At 43.7% G+C, this 27126-nt stretch overlaps 2 protein-coding genes across 4 annotated transcripts in view; one reads left to right on the plus strand and one right to left on the minus strand.

Moving 5' to 3' along the window:
* ARL13B (ARF like GTPase 13B) overlaps positions 1-27126 on the plus strand; it is a 49033-nt gene that overhangs the window by 8157 nt on the left and 13750 nt on the right. The window contains exon 5 of the mRNA XM_078615475.1: positions 25217-25322. Coding sequence (XP_078471601.1) covers positions 25217-25322 — 106 coding nt within the window. The remainder of the gene's footprint in view (positions 1-25216; positions 25323-27126) is intronic.
* STX11 (syntaxin 11) lies at positions 420-26425 on the minus strand. Of its 3 annotated transcripts, XM_078615478.1 has the most exons (6): positions 15555-17071; positions 10559-11005; positions 8274-8468; positions 6194-6478; positions 3653-3922; positions 420-2539 (listed from the first exon to the last, which is right to left on the minus strand). In XM_078615478.1, exons 3-6 carry the CDS (start codon positions 8409-8411, stop codon positions 2363-2365), a joined length of 870 nt encoding a protein of 289 aa, XP_078471604.1. In that variant the 5' UTR covers positions 8412-8468; positions 10559-11005; positions 15555-17071; the 3' UTR covers positions 420-2362. The 3 variants fall into 3 exon arrangements, with proteins under 3 accessions (XP_078471604.1, XP_078471602.1, XP_078471603.1); XM_078615476.1 differs by lacking the exons at positions 10559-11005; positions 15555-17071 and adding an exon at positions 26240-26425; XM_078615477.1 differs by lacking the exon at positions 10559-11005 and having other exon boundaries at positions 15555-17070.

Consider the following 27126-nt stretch of genomic DNA (forward strand, 5'->3'; position numbering starts at 1 on the left):
ATATGCCCGACTGTGAGGGTGGGCACAAGCCGGCGTGAGTAGGTTAAACGTTGAGTTTTATAAGGGCACCCCGGGGTGACCAGCCCCTCCCCACCTAGCCCCACCCCACCTAGCCCCACCCCTCCAACCCCCCATTCAGCCCCTCCCACCCCCCACCCAGCCCCACCCTCCCCACCCAGCCCCTCCCCACCCAGCCCCTCCCTACCCTCCCCACCCAGCCCCTCCCTACCCTCCCCTCCCCACCCAGCCCCTCCCTGCACGACGCACAGACGGACACAATAATCCCTTGTGGACTGGTGTAACCAGGAGGTTCCTACCAGTATTAATATATCACTTGTCACCAATGGAGACGAACAGAGGTCGCCGGGGTTGAGAGTGCAAAGTTAGTATTTGAGCTTAAAAAGGGACAAAAGTTGGAATGGATTCCTTCTTTACAACTTTATTCACACGATCGTAAAATAGAAAAATATGGTTACATATACTGTTAGCATGCTATGTACATACAATTATATTTAAATGCAGCAAGGAATGCGATACGAAAATGGAATTCCCCCACTGGTAATGACACATTGCTATTTAAATTTGCATAAACGGTGCCGTGCAGTGCGTTTTCTGAAGCCAAGAGTGAGCAGCAGCAGCACGGGATTAAACAGGTTGAATAGGTTGCACCGATAATGCTCTCTACACTAAAGAACGTTTTGGGGGGAAAAAAACTCTCAAAGTAGAATGCAACTTCAAGTTGCTAGCTTACTTTTACGTGGTGATGCAGAGGTGGGGTTAGTTAAACGTGTAAAGAAAAGCAAGATAACATTGTGCCCATTTCGTTCGTGCGAATTATTTTATTTTGCATAGGCTGAACAAAATGATTACCAGTGAATGGTATTGCATTTGTTTTTACATGTATAAGTTGAAAGAGTTGTGTCAGTTAATTTTAAAAGAAATTAACTCTTACAGTAATAACAAGAAAGCGTACAAAATACAGTGATGGTAAAAATAAATATGGCAAGAACTGACAACCTGTTTGGGCGCCAACAAAACCAATGAACACATGCCTTTATTTGTAAATCCCTTATCAGAAGCTTAGCAGTGCGAGATCTTCACTGTTGGTGCACTCACTCAAGTTGCTTAAGCATGTGATGCCACATTATTATGAACCTTAAGCAAGTGATGCCAAGATAATAAGCAAGTGATTATGAACCTTTCCAATGTTAAAGAACCAGGATATGACGGGCAGTGGACCTAACTAAAAGTTGGTAAATCTCTCTGAACATTTATTTGAATCAATTAGTTTAAATGCAATGTGCATCTGCTGTTGGTGTGATAAGCCAGAAGAGCTGAGCTCAGAAGGAGTTAATCCAAGTGGACAGGAATTATTTAACATTGCAGTTCTTGATTTAAACCTTTATTACAACTCATCTAAAGATAGTACAAGCAACATCTTCCTCACATCTTTAATAAGGCTATAATAAACAACACAAAGCATACATGTGAAATGGACACTGACAGATTGATTCTTCCAGTAAGGCTTAACCAGTCTGCATTTGATATTTTTTTCTATTTTTTTATTTTCAGCATTTCATAAAAAAAATATATACATATATAATGTTGGATTTTTCAAACATTCAACGTTAATGTGGATTCAGTTTGACTGCATAGACATTCCTAGAATTGCACAGCTACGTCGTCCTTTCTGTTGACAGTCAAGTTGACCTGGTAATAATTCCTCTGCACGACAAACACACTTTATCTTGAAAACATTTACGGCTACAACTGCATTGCGCGACAGTCGTCGCCTACTGCTAAAGAGGAAATGATTGATGTGGCCCTGCAGCTAAGCAGGCATCCAATTTCCCACAAGTGCGTGATGAATGCATGCAGTAATTAAGCATGAACGTTTCTGCTTCAGACAAACATGCACTCAGGGGGGTAAAACTGAGTTAACAATTAAACATACTAATTAGCACGCAGACTTCTGCAGAAAATCGTAATCCAAGCAGTGGTCTTCTGGGTTAGGCCGCGCATTGAGATTTTATTATTTTGATATTTTGCCGCACTACTGCGGGGCACCTTCAGGAGTTGAGCTTCAACAAATCCTGAAAGTGTCCCAGAAGTAGTGCATGGCGACGCTTGCAGAGAAGAAATACTCAACATGTGGAATAACCTGGAGTAACATATTCCGTGGAAACCAGCCGGCAAACTCTTAGTCGAAAAAAGCTTTTGCCGGGCCGGGAGGGTTGTAAGTCAGCACGTGGGAGATAGGCAGAATTCGCAGCAGACAATGTCAGTGGAAGGTTGGGAGCGTGATCCGGTCTTCCGCGGGGTCAGCTAAAAGCGTAGATAACGTAGCGGAGGAGGGCAGGTGTTAACTGTAGCAGCAGCAACAGCAGCAGCGCAACAGTTTCCGGAACGGGTTCCGGTTCTGGTACTTGATGGCCTTCTGGAAAGTCTCGTTGGCCTGCGCGATGTAGTCCTGCGTGTTGGTCACCGTGTTCTCGATGTTGTTAACCATCTCGCCCTGCTCTTCCACCAGCAGTGCCATCTAAGGGTGAGTGGGAATGGGGGGGGAAACAACTAAGAGTTACTTTGTTGATGAGACTATGCGAATCGAAACCGGTAAAGGAATTTCTGCTTAAGCAAATGCTGGTCAAAAATATTGGTCTAGCGGGATAGGAGAATGAGGAACTAAACGCCAATTGTATTTGAATGTTGCGAGGTATAGTGCTGTACGCTCATTTATTATTTAGTTAATTTCTTAATTGTTTTATTTCAAGACATTTAATCAATTACTACTTGCAGATCATAATATGCACATCTGATTAGTACGGTTGGCTACGTACAGTGTGAAAGAAGTTCAACATACATACATTACTGTTTATGTACACTCCTTGATGAATTGACTTATCTACCCATTGTTCATCTGATGTCATTTAAAATACAGTTAGGATTATTATGCATCAACATTCAATTGCTTCTGCGGACGCCAAATCAAATTAAACCGGACTCCAAATCAAATTAAACCGAACTCAATAATGAATACCTGAACATTGGAAGCAATGCCGCTAATAATTTACCATCCACCTTCGCTCTTAGCCCTGGCAGTAAGCAAGAAGTAGACACAAACAAAATCGGAGGCGTGAGAGGACCTGGCCCTTTCGGGAGGAACAGGCCACACTTTTAAGTGATTTAACGGGACCTAAAGGAGATCACACAAAGGACAACTGTATTAGCTCACACTGGGCACTGCCAGAGGTTGTGTAATGGGTACTTCGATCAGGTAACTATTACTTTTTATTTTACCGGCTAAGGCCCACTGAACTATAAAGCTTCTTTTCAGAAGCGACCTGGCTATCACAAATGATAATTAAACGAAGTGGGCTTATCGCGTGGATATTTATAGCGGACAAATACTCTTAAACGCATGTCAATTCTGAACAGGGAGGGAAAAACCAGAGGACCCTTAGAAAAATTCCACGTGACCACAGGGAGAACATGCAAACTCCAAATATACAGCGTCAGGGTTGGAATCGAACCCACGAACTCCCGTTTCCCAGGCGACATAGTTAATATCTTGCCACCGCGGCAACCCATTTTAGACGCCTACACATGAGGTCACACACACTGAGAGCCCATAAGAGGGTCGTGCGCCACGCACCTGCAAGAAGAGATCGTGGACTTCGCGCAGCCGCTGCTCCAGCTTCAGTAGCTCCTGGTGGCGCTGCTCGATCTCGTTGAGGGCTGCCTTGGCGGAGCGCGTCTCCCCAAGGATGCCCATGGCAAACACCTCCCAGTTGCCCTGCTCGATGCGTTCTTCCAGTTCAGCGTCCGACGCCGGCTGCGAGCCCAGGATCTCCAGCTGCCGGGCGATGCGCCGCTTGCAGTTTTCCCGCTGCGCTATTTCTGCTGCGTTGTATTCCAGCATCACCTGTAGGGCGTGGGGTCGTGACATTTTTTGTTATTTATTTTTCTCGCCGTTACATTCCTATTAGGGACGCGGCACCGCTGTGCTGAAACCGCCAGTCAACTTTTGCCTCGTGGGAGGTTTTTTTTCTTTCTCCTTTGCTGTGCCCTATCGTGTGAAATTCCTCCCCCTTCAATACACACTCTTTTCCTCTGTCTACAAATGTCTCTACAGTACTCCCAAAAAATTACATGATGGCTAACATCAGTCGAGAGTACACTGGTCCTGACCACCCCACTTCGTCACCAACCCACACTGACCTGCATAGTGAATTATGGTCAGACAACACCAATCACGAAAATTTGTGGGGGTGGGGGGGGGGAGACTTTAATCTAGCAGTAAATTGACAATAGTTAATAGTTATTCCTATTGTCATTCACGCTCTCCAGCTAAGCGTGAAGGCATCTGTGCGTATGCTCCGTCCGCCTGTCTGTTACAGGGAGGCACGAAAACTATAGTCGCAGCTGTGGCATGCAAGAAATAAACTCTCCATTGGGAAATGCTCGCAGCTAGATCACCAACATGCTCAAAGAATAGCCACAGATCTACTGCTGCGGTAGGCCCTCTATCCACTGGAGGAATATACCTGTTATATGCGCTGCAAAGTGTATTTTTTTCACGTCAATCAAACCACAAGTTTATTCTTAGTTGAAATTATTCTAATTAAGTAAAAAAAAAGGCAATAGAGCATCGTGTTTTATCATAGACATTGTGTAGCCAGGCTGAAAGTCAACTCTCGCTGTACTTTGAAAATCCGGTTTAACTATGGGTGTCTGAAACCCGGATTCTGAAACAGAATCTCGGTGGTGCTACTGACGCTGAGCTACCCTTCCCGCTCATGTACGATAAGGGCTTAACATTTCACCGAATTTCGATTTATTATCTCCCTTCTACGTGACTATACCGAAAGAACCAAGAAGATTTCACCGAATATTTTTTGGGTCGCCATTAGACTTTAGTAGGTGGCACGTGTGGCGAGTGCTATCCAAAGCCATAGGTGAGAGGCATACATGGAATGCGGTGTTGTCGGGTGTGGAAATATTTTCCGGGTCACCTGACCCGGACAGACCCAGCTAGAATTAATCCCTGGGTATGACGTTCACACGCGGAGAGCCCTGCTTATTGATCTCATGGTTAGGGAGGGGCTGGCTTCTGTGTAGTGCATCACAACTTCAAACACACGGTGTCCAAACACGTGTTTCATTTAGACATATTTGCTCAGTTTACGTCATGCATGAACCACACCTTCCCCTTTTAGGTACTCAGCGCTAAGGCCACTTTTGAATGGACTGCGCTAGGGTTTTAGGGCGATCAGATCAGACTGCCACAGCAAGTTTAGCAAGTATGGGATACCTGGCAGCCACACCTTAATTGGCAACGCCTTTACTATGCCGAACAGGGCTAGTAAGCAGATTTTCAAAGATTTGACTATTTTGAAGCTCTTTTCAGATGTAATGAATTCCACTGCGTTGAGCCAAGTTCATGATATAACAGCTGTTGGGTTTATGGTTCACTATTTTTTGTCAAATAATTGACATTCATTGATTAAAATTTGTTTGAAAAAACTGATGGGATGAATAAGCATTTATACACCCTTGAAACATGTATTCTATTCTTAGTTCTTTCGGTAAAGTCACGTAGAAGGGAAAAAAATATAATAATAAAAATAGAAAAAAAAATTATCATTGTGAGAATTTTATTATAGTTTTATTTTTTCCCTTCTACGTGACTTTACCGAAAGAACCAAGAATATGAATCCCTGCAGTCACGAAAGCTTTAAATCAAAATATGTATCCTACTTGTGTACAAAATAAAAAAAGTCCATTATATTTGGCCAATCTAGATTTAAAAGTGCATAGCTCCAGTGGCTTCCTGATATCGTAAGGAAGAGCGTTCCAGACAGCCAAAGAAGCTCATCTGAGGGCGAGCGGTGCGGTGACCACCGTCTTTCTTCCATGGCTAGTCAAAAGCCGCGGCTGCTGCGAGGATGACCAGAGTTGGCGTGACGGTTTATGCTCCTTGACGGAATCAGCAAGATCCTCAAGTGAATTCCAGCGAGCTACCGCAGAGCGAACACGCGAGGTGCTTCCTTTTTTGACTCGGGGTTGGGGGGGGGGTGCGCACGATCGGCACGGTTAGCTGCTGCGTCCATCCACTTACTGGACAAGTGTAAAATACAAGACCACTTGTGAAAAAAAGAGCTTCATAAGCTTATCAGATTCCTGCAGCGCTTGCCTGGTGGAAGCGCTGGGTGAGGGTATTGACGTGCGCGCGGATGATGCGCGCCGCCGCCGACTGTGCCCCTTGCCGCGCCTCTAGCTGCTCGCAGCTGGCAGTCAGCAGCTGCAGACGCTTGTGCAGCCGCTCGGCGCGCAGGCGCACGTCGCGCGCCACCGCGTTGGCGTCGCGCTTGATGCTGCTGAGGCGCCGCATGGAGGTGAGGAAGCGCGCGTTCTGCTTGCCCATGCGCCGCACGTCCGACTGGAGGCGCTCGATTTCATCTTGGATCGCCTCGGTTTCCTGGAGCCGCACGACGGGACGGTGTTAGGTTCGAGAGCAAGGACAGGACAACTTCCCTTACGGAGTGCCGGATACTAAATTCTCCGGTTTATAAGACGCTTTTTTGTTCCAGTGGCCGCTCTGTTTTTTTTAACTTCACATGTCATACCCTTGTTTCACGCTTTCCCAGGACAGGACTTCGTGTTCTCTAGAAATGTTTTGTTATTTTCAAAATGACACCCAAGTTTGGGGTGTGTCTTGCTTTCCAGAGTGTCTTAAAATCCGAAGAACACGGCAAGCGTTTCAAATACAATTTGGCCAGGCCACACATTAGCAGACACACCTCGGCCACTATCTGCCACTGCAAGAGGCCGTTGCAGTCGCACACGTGACTGGGCATGCTGAAATTAGAAACAGTGTTGTTTACCAGGTCAAAAAACAGTGTCCTCTAGTACCCGATTAGTGTGCCTTATATGTTTGAAACGACAGGTAAATATCATTTGCGGGTCGTTTTAAAGTGCTAGGGCTCATTTGCCCATGGGCCGGATGAAATTAAGTCGTGAGCCTCGCCCAGCCTGTGGGCTGAATGTTCGCCACTGCTGTTTTAGAGGACCTGGTAAAAAGCTCGGTGGCAGCATGGTGTGCGCCGTCATAGTCATAGCGTGTCCACAGCCAAACAAGCATTGGGTGGCAATTATGGTGGCCCTGAGCCTGTTGTGGAAACATAAAAATGTATTTCAGTTTGAGCTCGGTCTCTCCATAGAATAACCAATATTGACTTTTGACAAAGTGGTGCTTATTCGTTCAGCTCCCTGAGGGATAATTTGGCTGAGTTGACACCAAATTTACCTTTGTGTCACACACTAAACACGCCACAGTACACTTGGCTGGATCTATGATAACACTCATGCAGAATGTCTGGCCGTAACTATAGATTTATGTTCATTTACTCTTTAATCCTATTTTTAAAACATGCCTGTGGCTTTTTTGGCAGAACAAAGCTACATTCCACTATTGTAAACTGGAAATGCCACTTGACTGTCTGATCAAAGACCAACTTCACTGGAATATTTGTATCTTCTCCCAGTATTGAACACGCTCACTTTCCTTTTGTTTATTTTCATCATCTACCAGCGTGCAACATTCATTCCGTCTCGATTACTTTCCGTCATCCTTCTGTCGCATGGCTGATGTTGATGCAGAGCAATAAGTACAACTTCACAATCAGGTGGTCAAGCTAGATTTCCGTTAATTGCCGAGCAGTAGCTAAATTTGGTACAAACGACAGTGATGAGAAAGTTTCATCTTCTTGGTTCTTTCGGTAAAGTCACGTAGAAGGGAAATAATAAAAATAAAACATAATAAAATAATTCTCACGACGTTTCTGTCGGAAAGACGCTGTTCCATGGCTCTGTCCTTCCGACAGACCTGTTCTTCACCTGTGGACGGCTGCTTGCGTTGTGGCCGAAACGTCGTGAGAATTATTTTATTATGTTTTATTTTTATTATTTTATTATTTCCCTTCTACGTAACTTTACCGAAAGAACCAAGAAGATGAATCCCTGCAGTCACGAAAGCTTTAAATCGAAAAATGAGAGTTTGTTTACGCGGTCATCATCGAAATGGCTGTAACCTTCAAAGCTCGTTGTGACCCAGGCTGAGACGGTCGACCCACAACGCTTGAGAACCTGGATTCATCGTGGGCGGTTTTCTCATTCACACCCAAGATCTGAGTAGTCTTGGCGTGGTGTGGTGACAGGATGAGCATCCGGGCCACCCAGCCACCTCACAACCCCTGTTGTATTGAGTGCCTCACCTCGTGCAGGGCTGGGATGGGGGATTCATGCTCAAAGATGACGGATTCCTGCCTGCTGTCGACTTCGTCATCCACGACCGATTTCTCATCTTCGGTCTTGTGCGATATTGTAATAAGCTCTTGCAATCTGTCTTTCATCCTGTTGCTTTAAGCACAGCCGCTCGCCTGCCCTGCCTCCCAGATCAGTCCAGGGGTCTGTTTGGGGGGGGGAGGGGAGGAAAATATATTCTAAATTCTCATTCATGATCTTCATTATTTCAAGATCAAGATGTCATCATGGCCAAACCCATTGATGGCACCGCCACACTCTTCGCTTTCTACCTTCTGCCAGATCCAACAGCTGCTGCACAGTTGACACGGGACCTCCAAAACCCACCCCAACTGTTTCCCACCATCTCCTCTTAGCTCTTCCCCTTGATTGCAAGACTGATGGAGACCTCTCTAATGCCCATCTATGTAACTGGCCCTCTCCCATCCTGCACACGTGTCCCACCCAGCATGACCTTTTTTTGCCAAATCATATCTACAACAATCACCGGCCATGTTTCCTTCCAGAGTTCCACATTGCTTCATTTATATTTGATACATGTTAAATTCCCCATTTATGAAAAATATTATTTAATTATTTCTAATTTGTTTGCTTTCAAAGTTCATTTAACACATTATACCAACGTTTAATCAGTGTGTGTATATATATATGGACAGTGACAAAGAAATTGGATCAAAATCTGAAAACTATGTAAAGAAGTGATACGAGGTGTTATGCTCTGGAATTACACGGGGAGATATACATGGGAACATAAGGATCAGAAAACAAAATCAAAATATATATTTTAACGTAAGTGGGCAGGACAAGTCGCAAGAAGAACTATGGCAGGCGGTTGAGACTGATAACGGAATGGCAGTCAAAGGAGAGAATATGCCGAGAGGAAGTCCACTGCAGAGAAGGAGCGCTGAGCTCAGGTTGTGTGCAGGAGCGAGACGGATCATTGCATCACAAGACCATGGGAGATGGTGACAGTGTGAAGAGGCCTTCATCGAGCAGTGAATAGAGTATAGCTGCTGCTGATGATGATAGCAACAACAAGTATAGTCATTGCGGGTTATAGCTTTATAATTGCGTCTAGTATTTATTATGTATTGGCCAAATGTACCAATGCAGGACCCTCTTGAAAGTGTTTTGAGACTCAACTGGGCTTTCTTGGATCAATCCATTGCAGGACAATTACGTATGACATCTTCAGCTGGGGGTTAGCTCATGCTTAGCAACTATCTAAGGAACCTTGAGCAAAATTCAACCTGTTTGTAAAACACACGGTTCCCTGGGTACAAGCTCTCAAAATAGCTTTGCAGTTATGACTACAGGTTTTGTCCTTTAGTTTTATGACTGCGGTCGATGTTTAGGCCGAGCCATTTATTAAACTTGTTATCTGGTGGAGTGTACGAATTACTGTAACTACCGGCATTGTGCTTTTCATCATAGCCCTATTCTGGCACATTTTGTTTGTTGTGGTGATCAGCAAACCTGTGTAACCAGGTGCATGTCTATCGCTGTCTTGACGGGAGGGGTGGCGTAGCGGTTAGTGCACTGCGTTGCGAACCCAGGGACCCGAGTTCCATTCTGAATCGCGGCCAACACTAGTGACGTTTATCTGAACCAGTCCTGGGCCTCCCCTAAGGTCGACTCAGCCTCAAAATTAGTACCTGGTGTGGTGTCTTAAAACATCGCTCCTTGGGAAACAAAGGCGGTCGGGCGTGGTGATGGCCACCCATCCCGTCGTGTGCCGTTTCGGCTTTCATAGTTGCTCGCTAACAGCTCTTGCTCCAAAAGTCTAATGTTATACGGGGGATCTTTTTTATTGCATAGTTTTCAGCTTTTGATCCAATTTCTTTTTCATTGTCCATTTTGCAATCCATGTCATAGCAGGTTATCTATATGTATACATCTTGAAGATAAGCGTTTCGCTGGAGATTACAGGCCCTAATAATAATAGCAACACATGTTTACACTAAAGTTAGGATCATATTGTATCATTAGTTCAGTTATCATGCACCCCCCCCCCCCCCCCCCCATTTTTGGTGGATTGATAGAGCTCTCCTCTTAAGGTATATTTCCCACGTAAGTACAATATTTATTCCGTGAGTAAAACTTTTAAAAATACAGGAGCACTGTCGTTATGTAACGATACATCAATTAATATCAGTTGTTAAGGTCAAGATTCGAGGTAGTCAGAAGATGGCACATTCAGAAATGAATTACTAGAATCACATAAGTACGTTTTTACCCATGTTCGCTCACAGGATACTTCACCAGCATGGTTAGCCAGCAGACAGCGGGCATGTGACTGTGCACATTTGAACACACCGAACCTAGTTTGGGTCAGGCTCGTTCGGTGTGGTTTGGTTTCAACAGCAGGTACTGACAGCTGAGGTTCAAGTGAGCGGACGTGAACTGAAGTGCACCACCGTCACCATGTCTCGTGCTTTTGTTTCCACGTGGTTATTAATGTATGACTACTGCCAGATGTCACCAGTTTCATTGGGTATGGCCAAGTAGCAGTTCTTTTTTTGTGGCGGGGGGAGGGACTGAGTAATGGGGGACAGAGTTAAGGCCTCTTATCACGAAAATATATCTTCATCAACTGCCAATCTCAGTCTGCTGCTGGATGAAGGCCTCTCCAAGTTGCTGCCATCCTTCATTGAAAATAAGTGAAAGAATGTGATGCAGATCTCTGGCAAAACAAAAACATGTTGCCCAGGAATTAGACTGTCTCCCAGATGAAGAGAAAGATGTAACACTTGAAGACGTAAACTCTTTGCACGAAGAAAACTGGGAACGCTAAGTGCTGATGGTAATGTCATTTGTTTACACAGGAAAGCCTCACTGAGTCACACTCGTTTTCAAGAGGGTCCTGTATCGCAATGTTTGGCCGATTGCGTTGCCGATTGTTTGGCATGTGGGAGGAAACCGGAGTACCCGGAGAAACCCCCATGCATACGATGACAAACACTCATCATGAATTTCTGTATTGCCAACTTTGGATAACCTCCTAACCCAAGCCTTCAATACCTGATTATCCCCAGGGAGTCTCCCATCCAAGTACTAACCAGGTGAAACTCTGCTTAGCTTACGAGATCTGATGTGACCACATATTACTCTAATTTACAAATAATTGCACTGTCTTTAAGATTGATGGAACAAAAAGTATGCTTGCTACTTATTCACAATATTGTGCCTTAATATTTACAGGAGCTGCTGACGCCTTATGCACCTCATCACTCTTTGAGATCAGCAAGTTCTGGACTGCTGTTCATTCCTAGATTTCGTCTAAAGTCAGGAGAATCGAAGACCTTTACAGTTGTCATGCTCCCTGCCTCTGCAACTCTGTTCCAAGACATATCAAGAATGCCGCTGGCACAAACGACATCTTTTTATTTGAAGTTTTAAAACATTTGTTTGCTTTGGCTTCGTTTGAGCTGGTTCTGATTGCGCAATGGCTTATTGAGTTCCGAGTACTGTAATTTCTGAATAGCACCACCCAGGGATGCTTTGCATGGCTACAGTAGTTCATTGCAGGATTACATTTCGTCGTAAATCTGCCTGAATGTCACAAACGGTTGTCAGGTGTCCGAACAAACTGTGCAGCATTTCTCTCTGGGGTGGTGCCTGGCATCTGTGCCGTTTAACTGCAGGGGTTGAGGGAGGTGTGCCTTGTTATTTGGGATTTTTAAATAGCTTCAAAATCACGGAGCAAGTTTAGCCCTATAATATGTTTTGAGAGAGAAAGAAAACTGGCATTGCAAAACGCCCACAACTATACAGTCGGTTTAACTATTGTTGCCCCTCCACCTCTTTTTTAGAAGTCAGATGGCATGAGGTCACAATGACGGCAATGATTGTGCAAGTGCGTGGACATGGAGTGTGTGCGTGCGTGTGTTTTGTCCAAAGTAGTTGCAGTCGTGGTTCGCGCTGAACTACGAACCCAGCCACCTGAGTTTGATTAATGGCCACTTAACGTAATGGCATTTAGTAGCCCGGCTTTCTGTGCGTTCAAGCCACGGTATGTTTGGTGTTCACACCATGAGTATAGCACAAGACTATAATATCATGAAGCTGCAATGTTTCACAGGCGATTATAGTTTGCAGTAGTTTCACAGTAGGGACTAATGTTACCGTGTAGCTTTTACCCAATCGTGGTCAATCTCGACCATGACGCCAGCACACACGGCCTTTTTTTTTATAACATCATATAATCTTTAACGGTTAATGTGAAGCAAATGGTATCTATTAATGATTAATACACCTATAGTATTGACCAGGGTGGCCGCTGGGCTCAAACCGTGAACCCGTGCAACAAGCAGTCAAACCTGTGTAACAAGCAGTTGCTTGGCCATGCCATGCGGTTAGCAAACTGCGCTACAATCCCGTCAGTCAACCTGCGATAGATGTCACTTCGAGTGGCAACTACTTTTTGACCTTTTCATAGACTTGCCCTAGGTTGACTAAACCTTGAATGGTAACCTGGTGCAGAGTGTAAACATCATCACTGGCCCCACAACGCCTCAGTGTGCGATTCCACCCTTAATAGGTGCTCCCATACCCCCACAAACTTGTAAAGTTACACGGGACATCTTTGTTGAATTTAACATGGTCTTAAAATGGATATGGCGAGCTTTAACATAGCAGCCACGATACTTGCCCAGCTACGTGACATTCAGTTAGGCTTGTCCACTGTAATCATTTCATTGTGCTCGAAGAAAGCAATTGGTGCATTGCCTAACACAGATGGCTTCTAAAGCAGCTTGAAAAACGTATTTCTTCTAACACTTGGTAATGCGATAGGCACACTGGCCTTATAGTTTCTGGGTCATTATTGATTTTGAAAGATGCGTGTGAATTTAATTTGGAGTTGATTTATACCCTAGGAAATAACCCCGCTGTTCTTTTTTTTACTTTAATCCTTTCTGCAAATGGCTTACACCAAAGGTACGGGTGAAGGCCGTGCTCCTGCAATGCGGCTGACAGGCAAAGGTAATTATTTTGTTGCAGACCAGTCGAGTCCAAGGGTAAAATACAACCCAATTTCCACATTGCTGCATCGGAGGGCCGAAATAGAAATTGGTATTGCTCTGGGCTCATTTTAAACTCCCCGGGTGTAGTGCAATGAGTCGGCCTGTGATTCTCAGGTAGTTCTATGCGAGACACAGCCACCAGGCATGCATGGCGAATTTCTGCGAAAGCTATCAGTCTTTGCCCTCTATGCACGCGATGCTGCCATGCTCTTTGCAGTTTTAAATTAAACCCGGTGCCGTTCTTTCCAGCTTCGATCATGCGCGTCTTTGCGTCATCGATCGCTGCTGCCCCCCCCAGACCCCGATGCGTTATCGTTCTGCATTTTTGTTAATGGAGTTTGTCCGCCGGGAATGTGTTTAAAAAGAAAGAACGAATCCTGCCATTTCGTTCCTATTTTATTTTGCCGTAACGAAGGTGGGGAAACTGTTCGGGGAAAAACATGGCTCCTCTGTTCCATCTCGGCAGCGCACGAGACGACGTTTGACCACACGCTCAGAAATGCTTTGGTGGGTGAAACGGGGGGGTGGGAAGGAAATATCGATGGGGAAATACGGGAGGAGGAAACTTTGTGAGCCGTAGCAGATAGTTACAAATGTAGCCACACTTATTTTGCAACTGTACGCGGCTTGATTTCTGTTGGGCAACCGTTTATTTTTTTAAAAAACGACTAGAATTTAACTTGTGAAAATGGTGTATTGAAAATTTAAACAAAAAATAAGTGATTGTAAAGGCAGACAAAGATAGCTCCGATAAACGAGTTTCTCATTAAATCAAGGAAATATGTGATGCCCACTATTCAAACATATGACTCATGTTGTGTTACATCATACGCCCGGCTAAGTGTTTACATTTACAGTTAAGTTATATTTTTTATACATAGTTACTCGTTATTCTGAGAACGATTACTAACAATAAGCTCACTCAAGTTGAGTGAATCTTGCATTCACACAAATTAGGCAACCAAAGTCAAAATTAAAAAAATCAATCCTGCACTAGTGGTATCATTTTAAAGGTTATCTATAGATGTCATAGAATGACTTAATAACAGAGTATGTCAAGGCCGTAGCCATGGAGTCAACATTGGGGGGGACCAAATCTTCCAGGGTGTCTGGGGGTCCCAACCCAGAAAAATATCTACATTTGAAAACTTATTTCCTGCCTAAAATATAAAAAAAATGCATTAACACATAGGATGGACTTTTTATTTATTTTTTACAATAATGCCAAATAGTGTATTGTATTACATTGCTCTGTTTTTACTTTTTTTTACCATTGTTTCATTGTATGTAATGGCAGAGATTCGGGATTGATAAAGTACGACCATAACCTAAATCATATAAGCAGAAATCTATGCATTGATTTATATGAAGACAAGTCCAGATATTGTGGCCAAGGTTTAGCAAATTGTTATTTTTATTTACATAGCATAGCAAGAATTTTTTATCGCAATATATTGGGGGGGACATTTTGAGGACATTAGAATATTGGGGGGATGTGTCCCCCCAATATATATTATAATTACGGCCTTGGAGTACGTTAATAGTTTGACAGTGCACAAACTAAATTTCGTCATCTTCCCGGCATGTGGAAATACGTATATTTTTGATTTAAACACTAAACACGTTTGTCAATAGCACTGTGGCTTTAAAATCAAAATATAATCAGCGATATTTCAGGCAATGGTCCTTCATAGCATAGAAATCAGTTTGTTGGAATCTGTCTGACACCGTGGCATTTTATGAGCACTTCTCCCTTATCAAGAAAAGTGGACATGTTTCATCTTACGGTCTTAAATTGAGTAACATACAAAGCTCAAGTGAAAATAAACTTCGTGATCATACGAATGATTACCCATGCTTTTAAAGTGGGCGACATTGTGGAACTACCTATTTGTAAATACAAACAAGTGTGGGTTTTTTTGCAACGACTTGTGACACTTCAGGCTTGCTCCTAAGATTAAGAGTCCAGCCTTTAACACAGAGATCACATGAAAGTATCACACTCCACAGACCTGTGGCAGTACTTGTAGCTCTATCTCGGGATGGCATGTGCCCGAGTGAACGTTCTATGTTGTGTAAATATTAAAGTGAAGTGGGAACGGACATGTTACTGTGTTTTACAAACAAGAGATCAAGCAAACCGGAAAAAAACACATAACCAGTTAGAACTACCGTACGTAATAGAATACGAAATAAATTAAAACTCACCAAGGGAAATCTATACACAGGCGTGTCTTGAGAAGTAACATTGATGTGAACAGTTGGAACGTTGGGAAGCTGCTGCTGTAGGTTTCAAACACGTTGGGTTCAAAGTTCCCCGCAGTTGTGACTGAAGGCGACGAAAGAGAAGCGGCAGAATAGAAATCGCGTTCCTCTTTCTCAACGCAAACTCGAGCTTCACGGCCGATACATGGCGTCCCGTCGTCTCCAGCAGCAGCAACAGTAGCAGCACCCCACAAAAAAATCTCCCAGCTCTGGCCGCACACGCGGCGATGTTTTCAGAGCTGGTGGTGATGAGTAGCGATGCTCTTCTTTTCGTAAGACCGACCGAGTCTCAAAGACGTCGTGCTGCAAACGGCGTCGGGGATATAACTGAGGTGGGGCGTCAGCCGGCTATCTCTCTTTGCTGGATGGTTTGGTTTGGCAGTGCAGGGGAAGTACGTAAGAGCGAGTGGGTAAACACAGGTTGCATGGTTCCCATTGTTAGCTGCCCTGGGCAGGAACATTTTTGCAGCCAAACTGGTTCTTCCACAAGTCCATTTTCCGACTGTGTTTTTTTGTTATGTTTAATGACACTGCCATTTGCGTGTTGTGTGCCGATAAGTCAGTTTTTTTTCACCACCGCACATATCCACGTGCAGTAGGTTTTCCAGCCAAATGGCAGAAATAATTTAATATTAGATCTACTCCTCCATATAGCCTCGCCCATAAGCCATCAGTTTGTGTTTAAGAGAGATGACACAAGCAGCGTTTGCTATGATTGTTTGATATGGAACCTCGAGCAATATCTGTTTTTTTTTACAATTAGAAATTTGAGAAATTATTTGATTAATATAAATAATGATTTATCCTTCGTGTTTCCTGTGGCAAAATTAGATTGTCTTTAAACATTAAGGGGGATTTTTTTTATCCTCGTATTTGGTTTTGCAAACCATTTTAACTTAAATAAACAGAACATATTCAAGCGTAACACCGCATTGAGAACCCAGTGAAGACATGCGGTTGTTTGTCTACATGTATACGATTTACTGATTGTGGATTTCAACTGCTACTGGCTATATAGCGGGATCAAAGGAGGCAAATGTCTCGGTTCACCACTGAAGCAAATCTTACATTTGTAAGTAGTTAGCACGAGACTTAAAGCAGTGCACACCGTTCTGTTTACCCTACCCAGTGAGAAACGAATTCACCTTCTTTGTTTGCATTTTGACCACAAATATAGTGGTTAATGCACACATGATTCCTTGTAAAAAGGTTTCAGTTTTGTTGCCAGAAAAAAGGGGGGAAACCCCTATTATTATATTTTGGTACTGGCAAAGGAGGTCTAATGATGGAGATGCTTACCCCGAGCCCTCATTACTTTGATAGTGCATTGTCTTTGGGCTGTACGCCTTTTGGCGTCCTCTGGTCTAGCACCAATTGAGACGAGGCTCAAAAGAAAGCCGTCTCTGGTGTGGACCAATCAGTTTCAAGGACAATGCATATATTATCAGAGTGTGTTTTTTTTGCATTTGACTACAAGTATTGCAGTTAATGCACACATGATTCCCTGTAAAAAGGTTTCAGTTTTGTTGCTAGAAAAAAGGGGAAAACCCCTATTATTATATTGTGGTACTGGCAAAGGAGGTCTAATGATGCAATTCACCTTCGTACTGCAACTCTTTGGGGGTGCCCCAAGTCGAAAAAAATATATCATTTTGTGTTTTTTCCTACAATAAAGAATAGACGTTTATCTTTTTTTGTGTCATTGGGGAGAATATAAATAGCTAAATAAATAAGCGGACAACTCCGCTGATGAGACACTACGTGTCAAAACCGACCCAGAGTTTTGCTTGTCTTGGATGGGTGCTGCTAAAAATATGCGGTCCCAGAAGGCCGTGCAGCTGATTGATTCCGAACGATATACGTTCATGTGGAGAGATGGATATGAGATGAAGACGTATTGTCTGCTTATTTAATTTGCTAACATCTCTCCGCTAAATGTCAGCATGCTGACCCTTCTGGAACATGGGTAGAATTGACGTCACTCACACGCTCATGATCACGAATAATACGTACACGATGCAGACCTAGGCAGAACATGTTGCTAGGAGAGATTAAACATGACCGATAAAAGCGGTGATGGAATGATGATAATGATGATCCTGCGATAAAATCAGGTGATCACATTAGGCTTTTATCTGACAAAACCAGCCAGGGTTTGGTAACACTGGTAGTCCAATGTCCAACAGTGGATGGGGAAAGTCTCATGAATGTACTTCGACATTGCATCAATATTAAGATATATACCGAACTTGTGAATGTAGATTTTGTTTATTTTTCTCATTTTTATAATCAGAAACTTGCAATTAATTAATTACTTTAGAAGTATTACATTGTTTACTGCCTGAATTAAACGTACACTACGTTAGATTATATATGTGTTCAATATATATTCAGCGTTTACACGTTACATTGGCTTGGTAGATATTGCCCGTGTTGACGAATGTTATATTGCTGCTGAGTATTCACTTAGATTCACAAGACGTTTGTATTGATTAGTGTGGATGTACTTCAGCCCATTCTCTTTTTCACATTAGCACCCATCTGCCATGAGCAGATTGATCCCTATTAAGCCAGTGATGTTACGTTACGTATAAAATAGTACAGTGCTGGTGTAATGATGGAACGGCGGCCAATGATGGGAATAACACGCAAATACGTCCACCGTGGAGATGGAGCGACACAATCAGCTCGTGTGCGAGTTAGTAGGATTGTTACATCGCGTGAGAGATGCCAACGGCTGGGGAAAAGCCTTCATCCAGCGTTGGATCGATCATGGATGACGATGCTGTTATGTTGGCAGACATAGGCAAATGTTATACATTGAAAGCCACACAAACCCCATTGTATGCCATTGGATAATGACAAAAATTAGTCCATCTCCCCACAGCGATATTATTCTCGAATGAGTCACGAGGATTATTAAGCATGGACATATATAACTCGTTTGTCATTCCACTGTTGGGTTAGGGACCTCCCCATGCTGAGTGGGTCTTGGGGGTTATTTGACCCATTGAAGGCTGGTTGCATACAATCCGAATCTGAATATTTGTTTATACTGGAGGAGGAATCTAATGAGCTATAAAGCTATTTTTCACAGATGTCCAGTAGGAGCAGGTCAGAACGTTACAATCGGAGTGCAAAGTATAGAAAAGGTAAACAAATCACTTAGCATTTCCATTTAAAGCTTTCGTGACTGCAGGGATTCATCTTCTTGGTTCTTTCGGTAAAGTCACGTAGAAGGGAAGTAATAAAATAATAAAAATAAAACATAATAAAATAATTCTCACGACGTTTCGGCCACAACGCAAGCAGCCGTCCTCAGGTGAAGAACAGGTCTGTCGGGGAGACAGCGTCAGACCTGGTCTTCACCTGAGGACGGCTGCTTGCGTTGTGGCCGAAAAGTCGTGAGAATTATTTTATTATGTTTTATTTTTATTATTTTATTTCTTCCCTTCTACGTGACTTTACCGAAAGAACCAAGAAGATAAATCACTTAACATATTCACAAATAAAACCGAACTACTTTTTATTTTACCCGTTGAAGCCTACTGAGCTATTAGCAGCACACCAGTACACTCGGGCAACGGATTTCGCTGCACTGCCCTCTGCTGCCCACCACATAGCTCTGCAGTAGCAGCCTATAACAATCCGTCTCATGCATGCATCGTGGTTCCAAGCGTGATTCCGGCAATCCAAACATCATCCCAAGATCAGGTCCTTCCCCCGACCAGTTTGACCATACATCTCAAAGGCGTGTTCGCCAAATTGTGCTGTAGGGCATGAGCAGTCGTAGCAAAGCACTAAGCTTCGCACGCAAACGTAGCAGGTGATTGTGATGCCTTGAAAGGGAGTCAACATAAACAAAGAAAACTGGTTTTCGTTTCTGTTGTGTAAGACGCTCTTTGTCAACGGCTCAGTTATGCACAGTATAGCACATTTCTCTGCTAGCTGTATTTATATAGCCGTTGCCTATAGCATAAAGCTCCCTAATAAGATCACTTCGTATGGCCCAGTAAAGTCAGTTGCTGAAACATAATCCCACAGTTAACTGCTCGCCCCGTGTGGATTTGGGATTATTCTTTGTTGACACATCATAGAAACGTACATTTATGATGATACCGACGCCATCATTTTATTTGTGCTCATAGCAAAAGCAAATGCAGCGTGAAGACAGACGGCTGAGAGGAGTGGTGGTGCAGTGGTTAGCACACTGCACTGTGCACCTGGAAACCTGAAATTGATTAGCGGCCATGGCTAACATGGGTGGCGAGTAATATCTGAACTGGCCTCGGTCCCCAAAGCTTTACCGACCCGAACTGACCAGCGCCGTGACGTCTGATCAAATAAACTCCCATGATCGACATGGCGTGGGAAGACGTTCTTCCAGCAGTGGATTGACAAAGGATAAAAAAAAACCAAAGGGTGGATACATTTGAGATAGAAGTGGAATGTGGTCTGCCGAGGCGTACCCACATGGGCGGCGCAGTGGGTAACCCGTGTCTGTCAGAGCAAGAATTTGCCTGGGTCTCATTCCCGACTCAGGCGTCTCTCTATGGAATGTGTATGTTCTCCAACTGTTCTGCATGGGTTCCCTCTGGGTTCTCCGGTTTCCTTCCATAGCTCAAAAAAAAACATACAATATTCATTATATTGACCAAACATCCCAGTGCTGAAAAGATACCTGCAAATTACACAAACGGGATTACACATACCCACATCTCCACCTACAGCAAAAAAAGTGTCTTGAGACTCAGAGAGTCTTTGCTGGCTAAACAAGCATAAAAATAATAATAGTAATAGGTGGCTGTTGTTAGGAGAGATGTTTATTTAACGGTACAGAGGACCATTCCCAAGTGATCAGTTTGAGTTGGGAGCTTTGGGGCCAGAAAAATGTGTTTGCTTTGTTATAGCGTCGCCTGCAAAATGGGTTTCAAAATAGTTTTAAAATAACTCTTTTGACCTTTATGACCAATGGCCATGTAATGCAGTTTCACCACCAGCCCACACCTAAAGGTGGGATAATATTTAAGATTATAATAATGATTAATTATTTGTCAATTGACTGCTGAATAAGGCTGTCAGTCATGGGGATTGTTTGACTATACTTCGCCACAATAGTCAGTGTGCATTGGTGAAGTAGTGCACCCAGTACCACTTCAGATATCACGTGTCGCTGATGTTAGACAAGACTGAGAGTCCAACTCAAGTGCCTGGGTTCACAGCACAGAGCATGAACTGGAGGTGAGATTAAACGGAGCACCAGTCTAAGAGGTGATAAGAAGCACATTAACTATCTTTGTATGTATGTTGAACTTCTTTCGCATCGTACGTAGCCAACCGTGCTAATCAGAGGTGTGGGGTAAGGACAAACTAAACACAAAAAGCAGTTTTAAAGAAATGAGTTTTCAATCTACATGATTTAAAAGGTGCGTAGCTTCAGTGGCTTTCTAATATCGGGAGGAAGAGTTGCGCCCGCCAAAAGCGCATGTTACATTAACATAAGCAATGTGTAAATGTTACCATGTCTGTCAGCGGATAGAGATGGTCATTATCATCACCATCGTGATCAGCCATTGTCTATCTACTTTAGATAGAGGCCTCCCTATGTTGTCACCAGGTATCACGGCCCTGCAATGCCACAGTCCAACTCACTGCTATATTTAGTGTCATACAGTACCTAAATGGGGTGGAACTGTGGCTCAGTGGTTAGCGCACTCGGGCGGCCTGAGTTCAATTTCTGCGACCAGGGGTAGGGAACGTCCGGCCCGCGGGCCGTATGAGGCCCGCGAAATCATTTGGCCTGGCCCTGCCAAGGCAACCGCAGGCGGGAATCGAAATTTAATAAATCTAGGAGCAAACCTGGAAAAGCAGTTGCGAGTAGCAACATCACTACCAGCTAACATCACACGCCTCACCAAAGACACGCAGTTCCAGCCATCACATTAGGAGTGAGTTAATGAAATGTTTGACCAAATGTAACAGGCTAATTTTTAAGTTGATAATTTTGTATGGCCCGCGAATGATGTTATAAATATACAAATAGCCCTTGGCAGAAAAAAGGTTCCCCACCCCTGCCTGCAATGGTTAATATCCATAGCGAGTGGCGTCCGACCCACCCCCTCATTGACCAACCTGAACGAGCCAGGGGGATGAAGTATGGTTAAATAACGCCCATTGGCCAATGCAGCGTGAGAGGCCATTATCCTCCAGCAGTCGAATGACAAAGGGTTTGGACACGTTATATTATAAATCTTGATTTAAAGCTTTCGTGACTGCAGGGATTCATCTTCTTGGTTCTTTCGGTAAAGTCACGTAGAAGGTAATAATAAAATAATAAAAATAAAACATAATAAAATACAATTCTCACGACGTTTCTGTCTTTCTGACAGACCTGTTCTTCACCTGAGGACGGCTGCTTGCGTTGTGGCTGAAACGTCGTGAGAATTGCATTTTCTTATGTTTTATTTTCATTATTTTATTATTACCTTCTACGTGACTTTACCGAAAGAACCAAGAAGATGTCATTCATATCCAATATTATTCATGTCAATGTTTATTTATATTGTATATGTCTTGAGATTCAGTGCTTTAAATTGTTGTGTATAACTAACCATGCATCAATATGGTTAGATATGCACAATAATATTAGGTTAGCTTTGTAACAGACAACAATGTATAACACTTGCAAATAACTTGATATACTTGAAGGCACAGATATGGGTTGTGTCAAGCTTAGTGGCAAGGCACATAACAATGTAAACGTGTTATGTCAGCATTCTTTAGAACTGCTTTTTGTGTTTACTTTGTTGTCCTTGCCCCACACTTCCGATTCACACGGTTGGCTACGCACGGTGCGAAAGAAGTTCAACGTGCATACATAGAGCACTGGATTGTTTTGTTTACGCAACATTTCTAAATGTGTCCCTTTTGCAGCACGCACACGTATGCATTGCTGAAATAATCCATATCGAAACTCGTGGCAAGTTTTTCTGTTTTTTTTTTAAACATGACGCATGGGTTTTTTTGTTAATATGTACGATATCCAGATACGGCGGGGCAGGTGTTGGGCTTGCTGCACCCGGATAGCCTTCGCCGTATATTGAAAACGGAATTAGCGCGCAGACCAGTCCCCCGAACTGCCGAGCGAGCGAGGGTCTGGTGGAAAGAGAAAAAAAACACCTAATAATTTCCGCAAAATAACGGAATTGTTTTTGAAACTGTGACCTTTATCGAACAGCTCGTTGTTTCTGTTTTACTCTCCTGCCACTATTCGTGCATATCATTGTCTCGCTCTTTACTAACCGGAGCTGGTGTGATGGAAATTGTGTGTGGAGATGAGAATTGGTCCTGTGCCTGAGGGGTCACAGACATTAAGCCGGCGCCGCTGAGATCCTTTGTTTAAATATGGTTTTCAACTACCTGTGATTATGTGTATCTGTATGTATATTGAACTTCTTTCGCACTGTACGTAGCCTACAGTACTAATCGGAGGTGCGGGGGAAGGACACCAAAATAATCACAAAAAGCAGTTCTGAAGAAATGAGTTTTCAGCCTACATGATTTTAAAGTGCTTAGCTCCAGTGGCTTCCTAATATCTGAAAGGAAGAGCGTTCCAGGTGGCCGCAGAAGCGCATCTGAAAGCGTGCAATGCGGTGGCCGCCGTTGTTCGATGGTTAGTGAAAACCGAATTCTCAAGTGCAGTGAGTTAATGGTCTCAGGTCAGTCAATATGGCTTCCGCAAATAAAATATCACATTTAATTAGATTTTTGTTTCGCTTAATGTGGAAAAATTCCCGTTGTGAGAATTTGTAAACAAAATATTTCTCACCGTCACGGGCTGTATAAAAGTGTGCCCCCCCTAGGTGTGTGAATAAAAAGATAACTTAACGTTTTTTCAAAAGTAGGTCCATGAAATCTAAAACATGGAGTACCGTATACGCTTCTGGAAGAGTTCCGAATGTATGATTTTGTATCATGATATGACGCTTATAAAAACTACTTGAATAACTTTATTCACAACTATTTGGCACTCCACCGATTGCCCCTCCTGTGATGTTTTCCTGGCTTGGTTGAGAAGTTGCGATTGTGGTCTGGGATGTGTAGAGCGAATGGACTAATGTCTTTGTTGTGATAATTATCCTGTTCTTGTGTTTCTTGTTTTGGTGCCATTTCTTAATTTGTTTATTCCTTTTTTTATTTTCCTTGCTAGTAGGGTTTTCATTTGCTTGGTAGTGGTGGCTGTATATGGGATTTGGTCCTTTATATATAATTACTGTACAGTGTTATGGGATGCTACTAGCATGAATGCCTGATATATAAAATTAAAGTGCAATGGTTTTGATTATTATTATTGGGAAAAGACAAAAGGGGTGCTCAGTTTGTATTTCACACACTTGTCTTTTCATAAGCATTGTATACTCTGGCTCCATCAACACTCATGCACGTAATCTGCAAGATTTGTCTGACATGTCGTGAGAATAGGAGTGGATTTAACAATTGAATCGTTACTCACCAATATTAAAGGCAAAAAATACGTGCACCAAATCTTGTGCGTAGGACATGAATTATTTGCAATTCATTCAAATTATATGCAAACATTACCTTGCGGGGAAATGTAATGAACGAGAAGCAAAGAATTTTTTTTATTAAATAGGCGGCGCGGTTGAAATTATACAAAGGGGACTAAAGCATTTCTCGAATTGTGACTCTTGAATCGTGCTAATTAATCAGAAAGCAGGCAGGCAAGACGGTGAAGGATAAAACACTGCCTGACCTCTAGGTCAGTCTTCCCCGAGGTGAATGCAGCTTACAAAAGAAATACCTGCTGCACTGGTCATGACCAACGCTGGTAGCACAAAGGCAGCTGAGCAAGGCTCTGGCCATTTCTGCTCCAGACCTCACCCCTAGCCGTCTTAGTATATGGGGGTGGCTTGGTATGGGATTATTACGTGGCACGGTGTTGCACTATTTTGTTTGTATCCTTTTCAGTTTTTTACATACCGCTTTGCATTTGATGTAAGTAATGTGGCAGCACTATAGCCAGCATCTGTTTTTGTAAGTAAGTACACCACAGTTTAATGATTGCTCCCGTGGTGTAATGGTTAGCACACGTGGCTTGCTATCCAGATGTCGCCGGTTCGATTAAATCTGCCGGCACCGCAGCTGAAGCTCAGGGCAAGTTTCTTAAATCGCCCCCCACTTCTGCCTGTGCACGTAGGTACAATTACAGTTGGTAAATTTTCATGGCCCATGCGGTGGGGTAAATTGTGGGTACTCCCACATTTCCCAAGACATCTGGCCAGCGTGGAGGAGTAGGCCACAGTCATCTCGAGAGCTCACAGTAGTGCCGGCGCCTCTTCTGACAACATCGGCATGAGCGTGTAATTTGCAGGGCTGCACCTTTGCCTTTTGCTCACAACGCTTGTCCCAACAGGGCCCATCGTGAGGGTTTTTACACAACACGGTTATTTTTTGTTACGCGCATTCTTAAAGTGTCGTAAGCACTGCTTTGCGTTTACAGCGTGTTTTACATTCGATGCACGAGCTACAGTTGAGTTCCTAGTGCTTCCTTCCACCACCACCCCGCCCCCTTTCGTACTCTTCAGGCTGGCCAACAAACAGGACAAAGTCGGCGCCCTGGGTGCAGCGGAAGTGATTGAGCACCTCTCGCTGGAGCAGCTCGTCAACGAGAACAAGTGCATCTGTCACATCGTGAGTGCCGTAGCCAAAGGGCCCGAAAAGCGCGCCCTGGTTGAGCCGTGGTTGGACTTCGTGTTTGCCGTTTGAACGCTTCTCATTGCCAAATTGTTGCCAGCTGCCTTCGTCACTGTGTTCGTCACGATGTTTGGATCTGCGTGTCCTTGGGTGCCCCTAAAGCCAGATCGCCCACACTCAGCTCTACCCCCGCTTTGCTCTCCCTAGCCTAAACACTTGATATCGCTGCCTGCAACTTGTGAATTGCCTTTGAACAAATCACCCGGAATGTACTGGATTTCATCAGATCTCTGAAGCCATGTTGCGGTTGAGCCTGGATAGTGCTCGGATGGTTAACCACCACACACTGCACTTACAGGGCTTTGTTCGTCAACAATCAATGGAAATATTTTTTAATTAAGCACTTACGATTAACACGGTTGGCTACGTACGATGTAAAAGAAGTTCAACATACGTGCATACATTTATAGGCAACTTCCTTAAGTCAAGGCCCCTATATGTAAATTATTATTCTGCACTGCACACAATAGAGGGTAGTGCAGAAAAAACCAGTGCTGTGCTGTACTTCTATGCTCCCAAGTCGATGATCCACTCCATCAATCCACACTGACGATCGTGGTGAAGTATTGTGAAAATAACGCCCAATGACCCGCTCCGCGTGGTGGGGTTATCATCCAGCAGCGGATTGACAAACGGACTGTACAATATATTTGGTAAATTGAAAACGAACATCACTTGGGTCAATGGTAGAAGAAATAATGTACAGTCGAGAAAGGAGACTGTGCCATTCAGGCTTGGTGTGGTTTTATGTTAAGCGACGAACACAGAACATGCCTCCCGCATATTTAGTGTAACCAGATGACAGATAACATTGTGTAGTTTTAAATATAACTCAACGATAAACGAAGACGTACCTTCAGAGAGGCTTCTCCGTTCTCCTGCCTCTCACGGTGTTTCTATCTCGTGGATCCGGACTGCGCGTAACGTAACGCACCCGATGCACTTTCCGCTAGCGGAACGTCTTGACGGCCAAGAGCACGTTGTTACGAGAGCGCGTGCGGACCCGCCGTCTCGCTTGCCGCGTTGGGGAAGTGCATTTACCCCCCCCCCCCAGACTGTATTGGTTTCCTCTAACCCAGCCGAGCTGACGATTGGTTATGCTTATTGGAGTGGTCATGGGGGAGGCGGCGGGGGGGGGGAATGAGGCGGAGGGGATTTTGACGTCGGTTGACTGGCCGAAAATTATTTTACCACTTGCATGCCCTGATAATATAAGTGCTATTTGGTGCATTATAAATCTGGGATTTGTTGGAACCAAGTGTTTAAAAGTCCAAAGGATTTCATTCAAATCATCATTATCACTCTCATGCAAATGATCGCAGTCACTGACTCATAGCAGTAAAGAGCAGATGATCATTAACGGCAATGAGGAAAGGGTAAGTACACCAAGAGATTTCGTGTGTTTACGGACGCACCTATCACTCACTGCACTGTGGTGACAGGAGCAGCCTCGGAATGCATGGACTTATGAACTCAGATGTGTGTCCCATTCTTAAAGGTGCGATACTAGCCCAGAGTTACGTACATACATGATGTGCTGTTGCCAATAACATCTGCGAATTCAGCTGCATTTTCTTGAACCAGCATGACTTGCTGATGAGACCCAGGCAGGTTGAAATTTGTTTACAGTGTTTTTGCTTCAACAAATGCTACTATGTAATAATGGTCTGAAAAACTATTGGGCCGATGAGAAACTCAAAAAATGTCTTGGATATGCTCTTACCCATAATATAATTGCTGT

Source organism: Lampetra planeri, chromosome 47, assembly GCF_965212315.1.
Source record: "Lampetra planeri chromosome 47, kcLamPlan1.2.h2, whole genome shotgun sequence".
NCBI classification, from domain to species: Eukaryota; Metazoa; Chordata; class Hyperoartia; order Petromyzontiformes; family Petromyzontidae; genus Lampetra; species Lampetra planeri.

Bases quoted from the DNA above. Each gene is read 5' to 3' on its own strand.
- STX11 (XM_078615476.1), bottom strand. From the start codon at position 8,411: ATGAAAGACAGATTGCAAGAGCTTATTACAATATCGCACAAGACCGAA. The intron at 3,923-6,193 runs GCAAGCGCTGCA...CACGCCCTACAG, and splicing joins TCACCCAGCGCTTCCACCAG to GTGATGCTGGAATACAACGC. The intron at 2,540-3,652 runs GTGCGTGGCGCA...ACTCACCCTTAG, and splicing joins TCCACGATCTCTTCTTGCAG to ATGGCACTGCTGGTGGAAGA.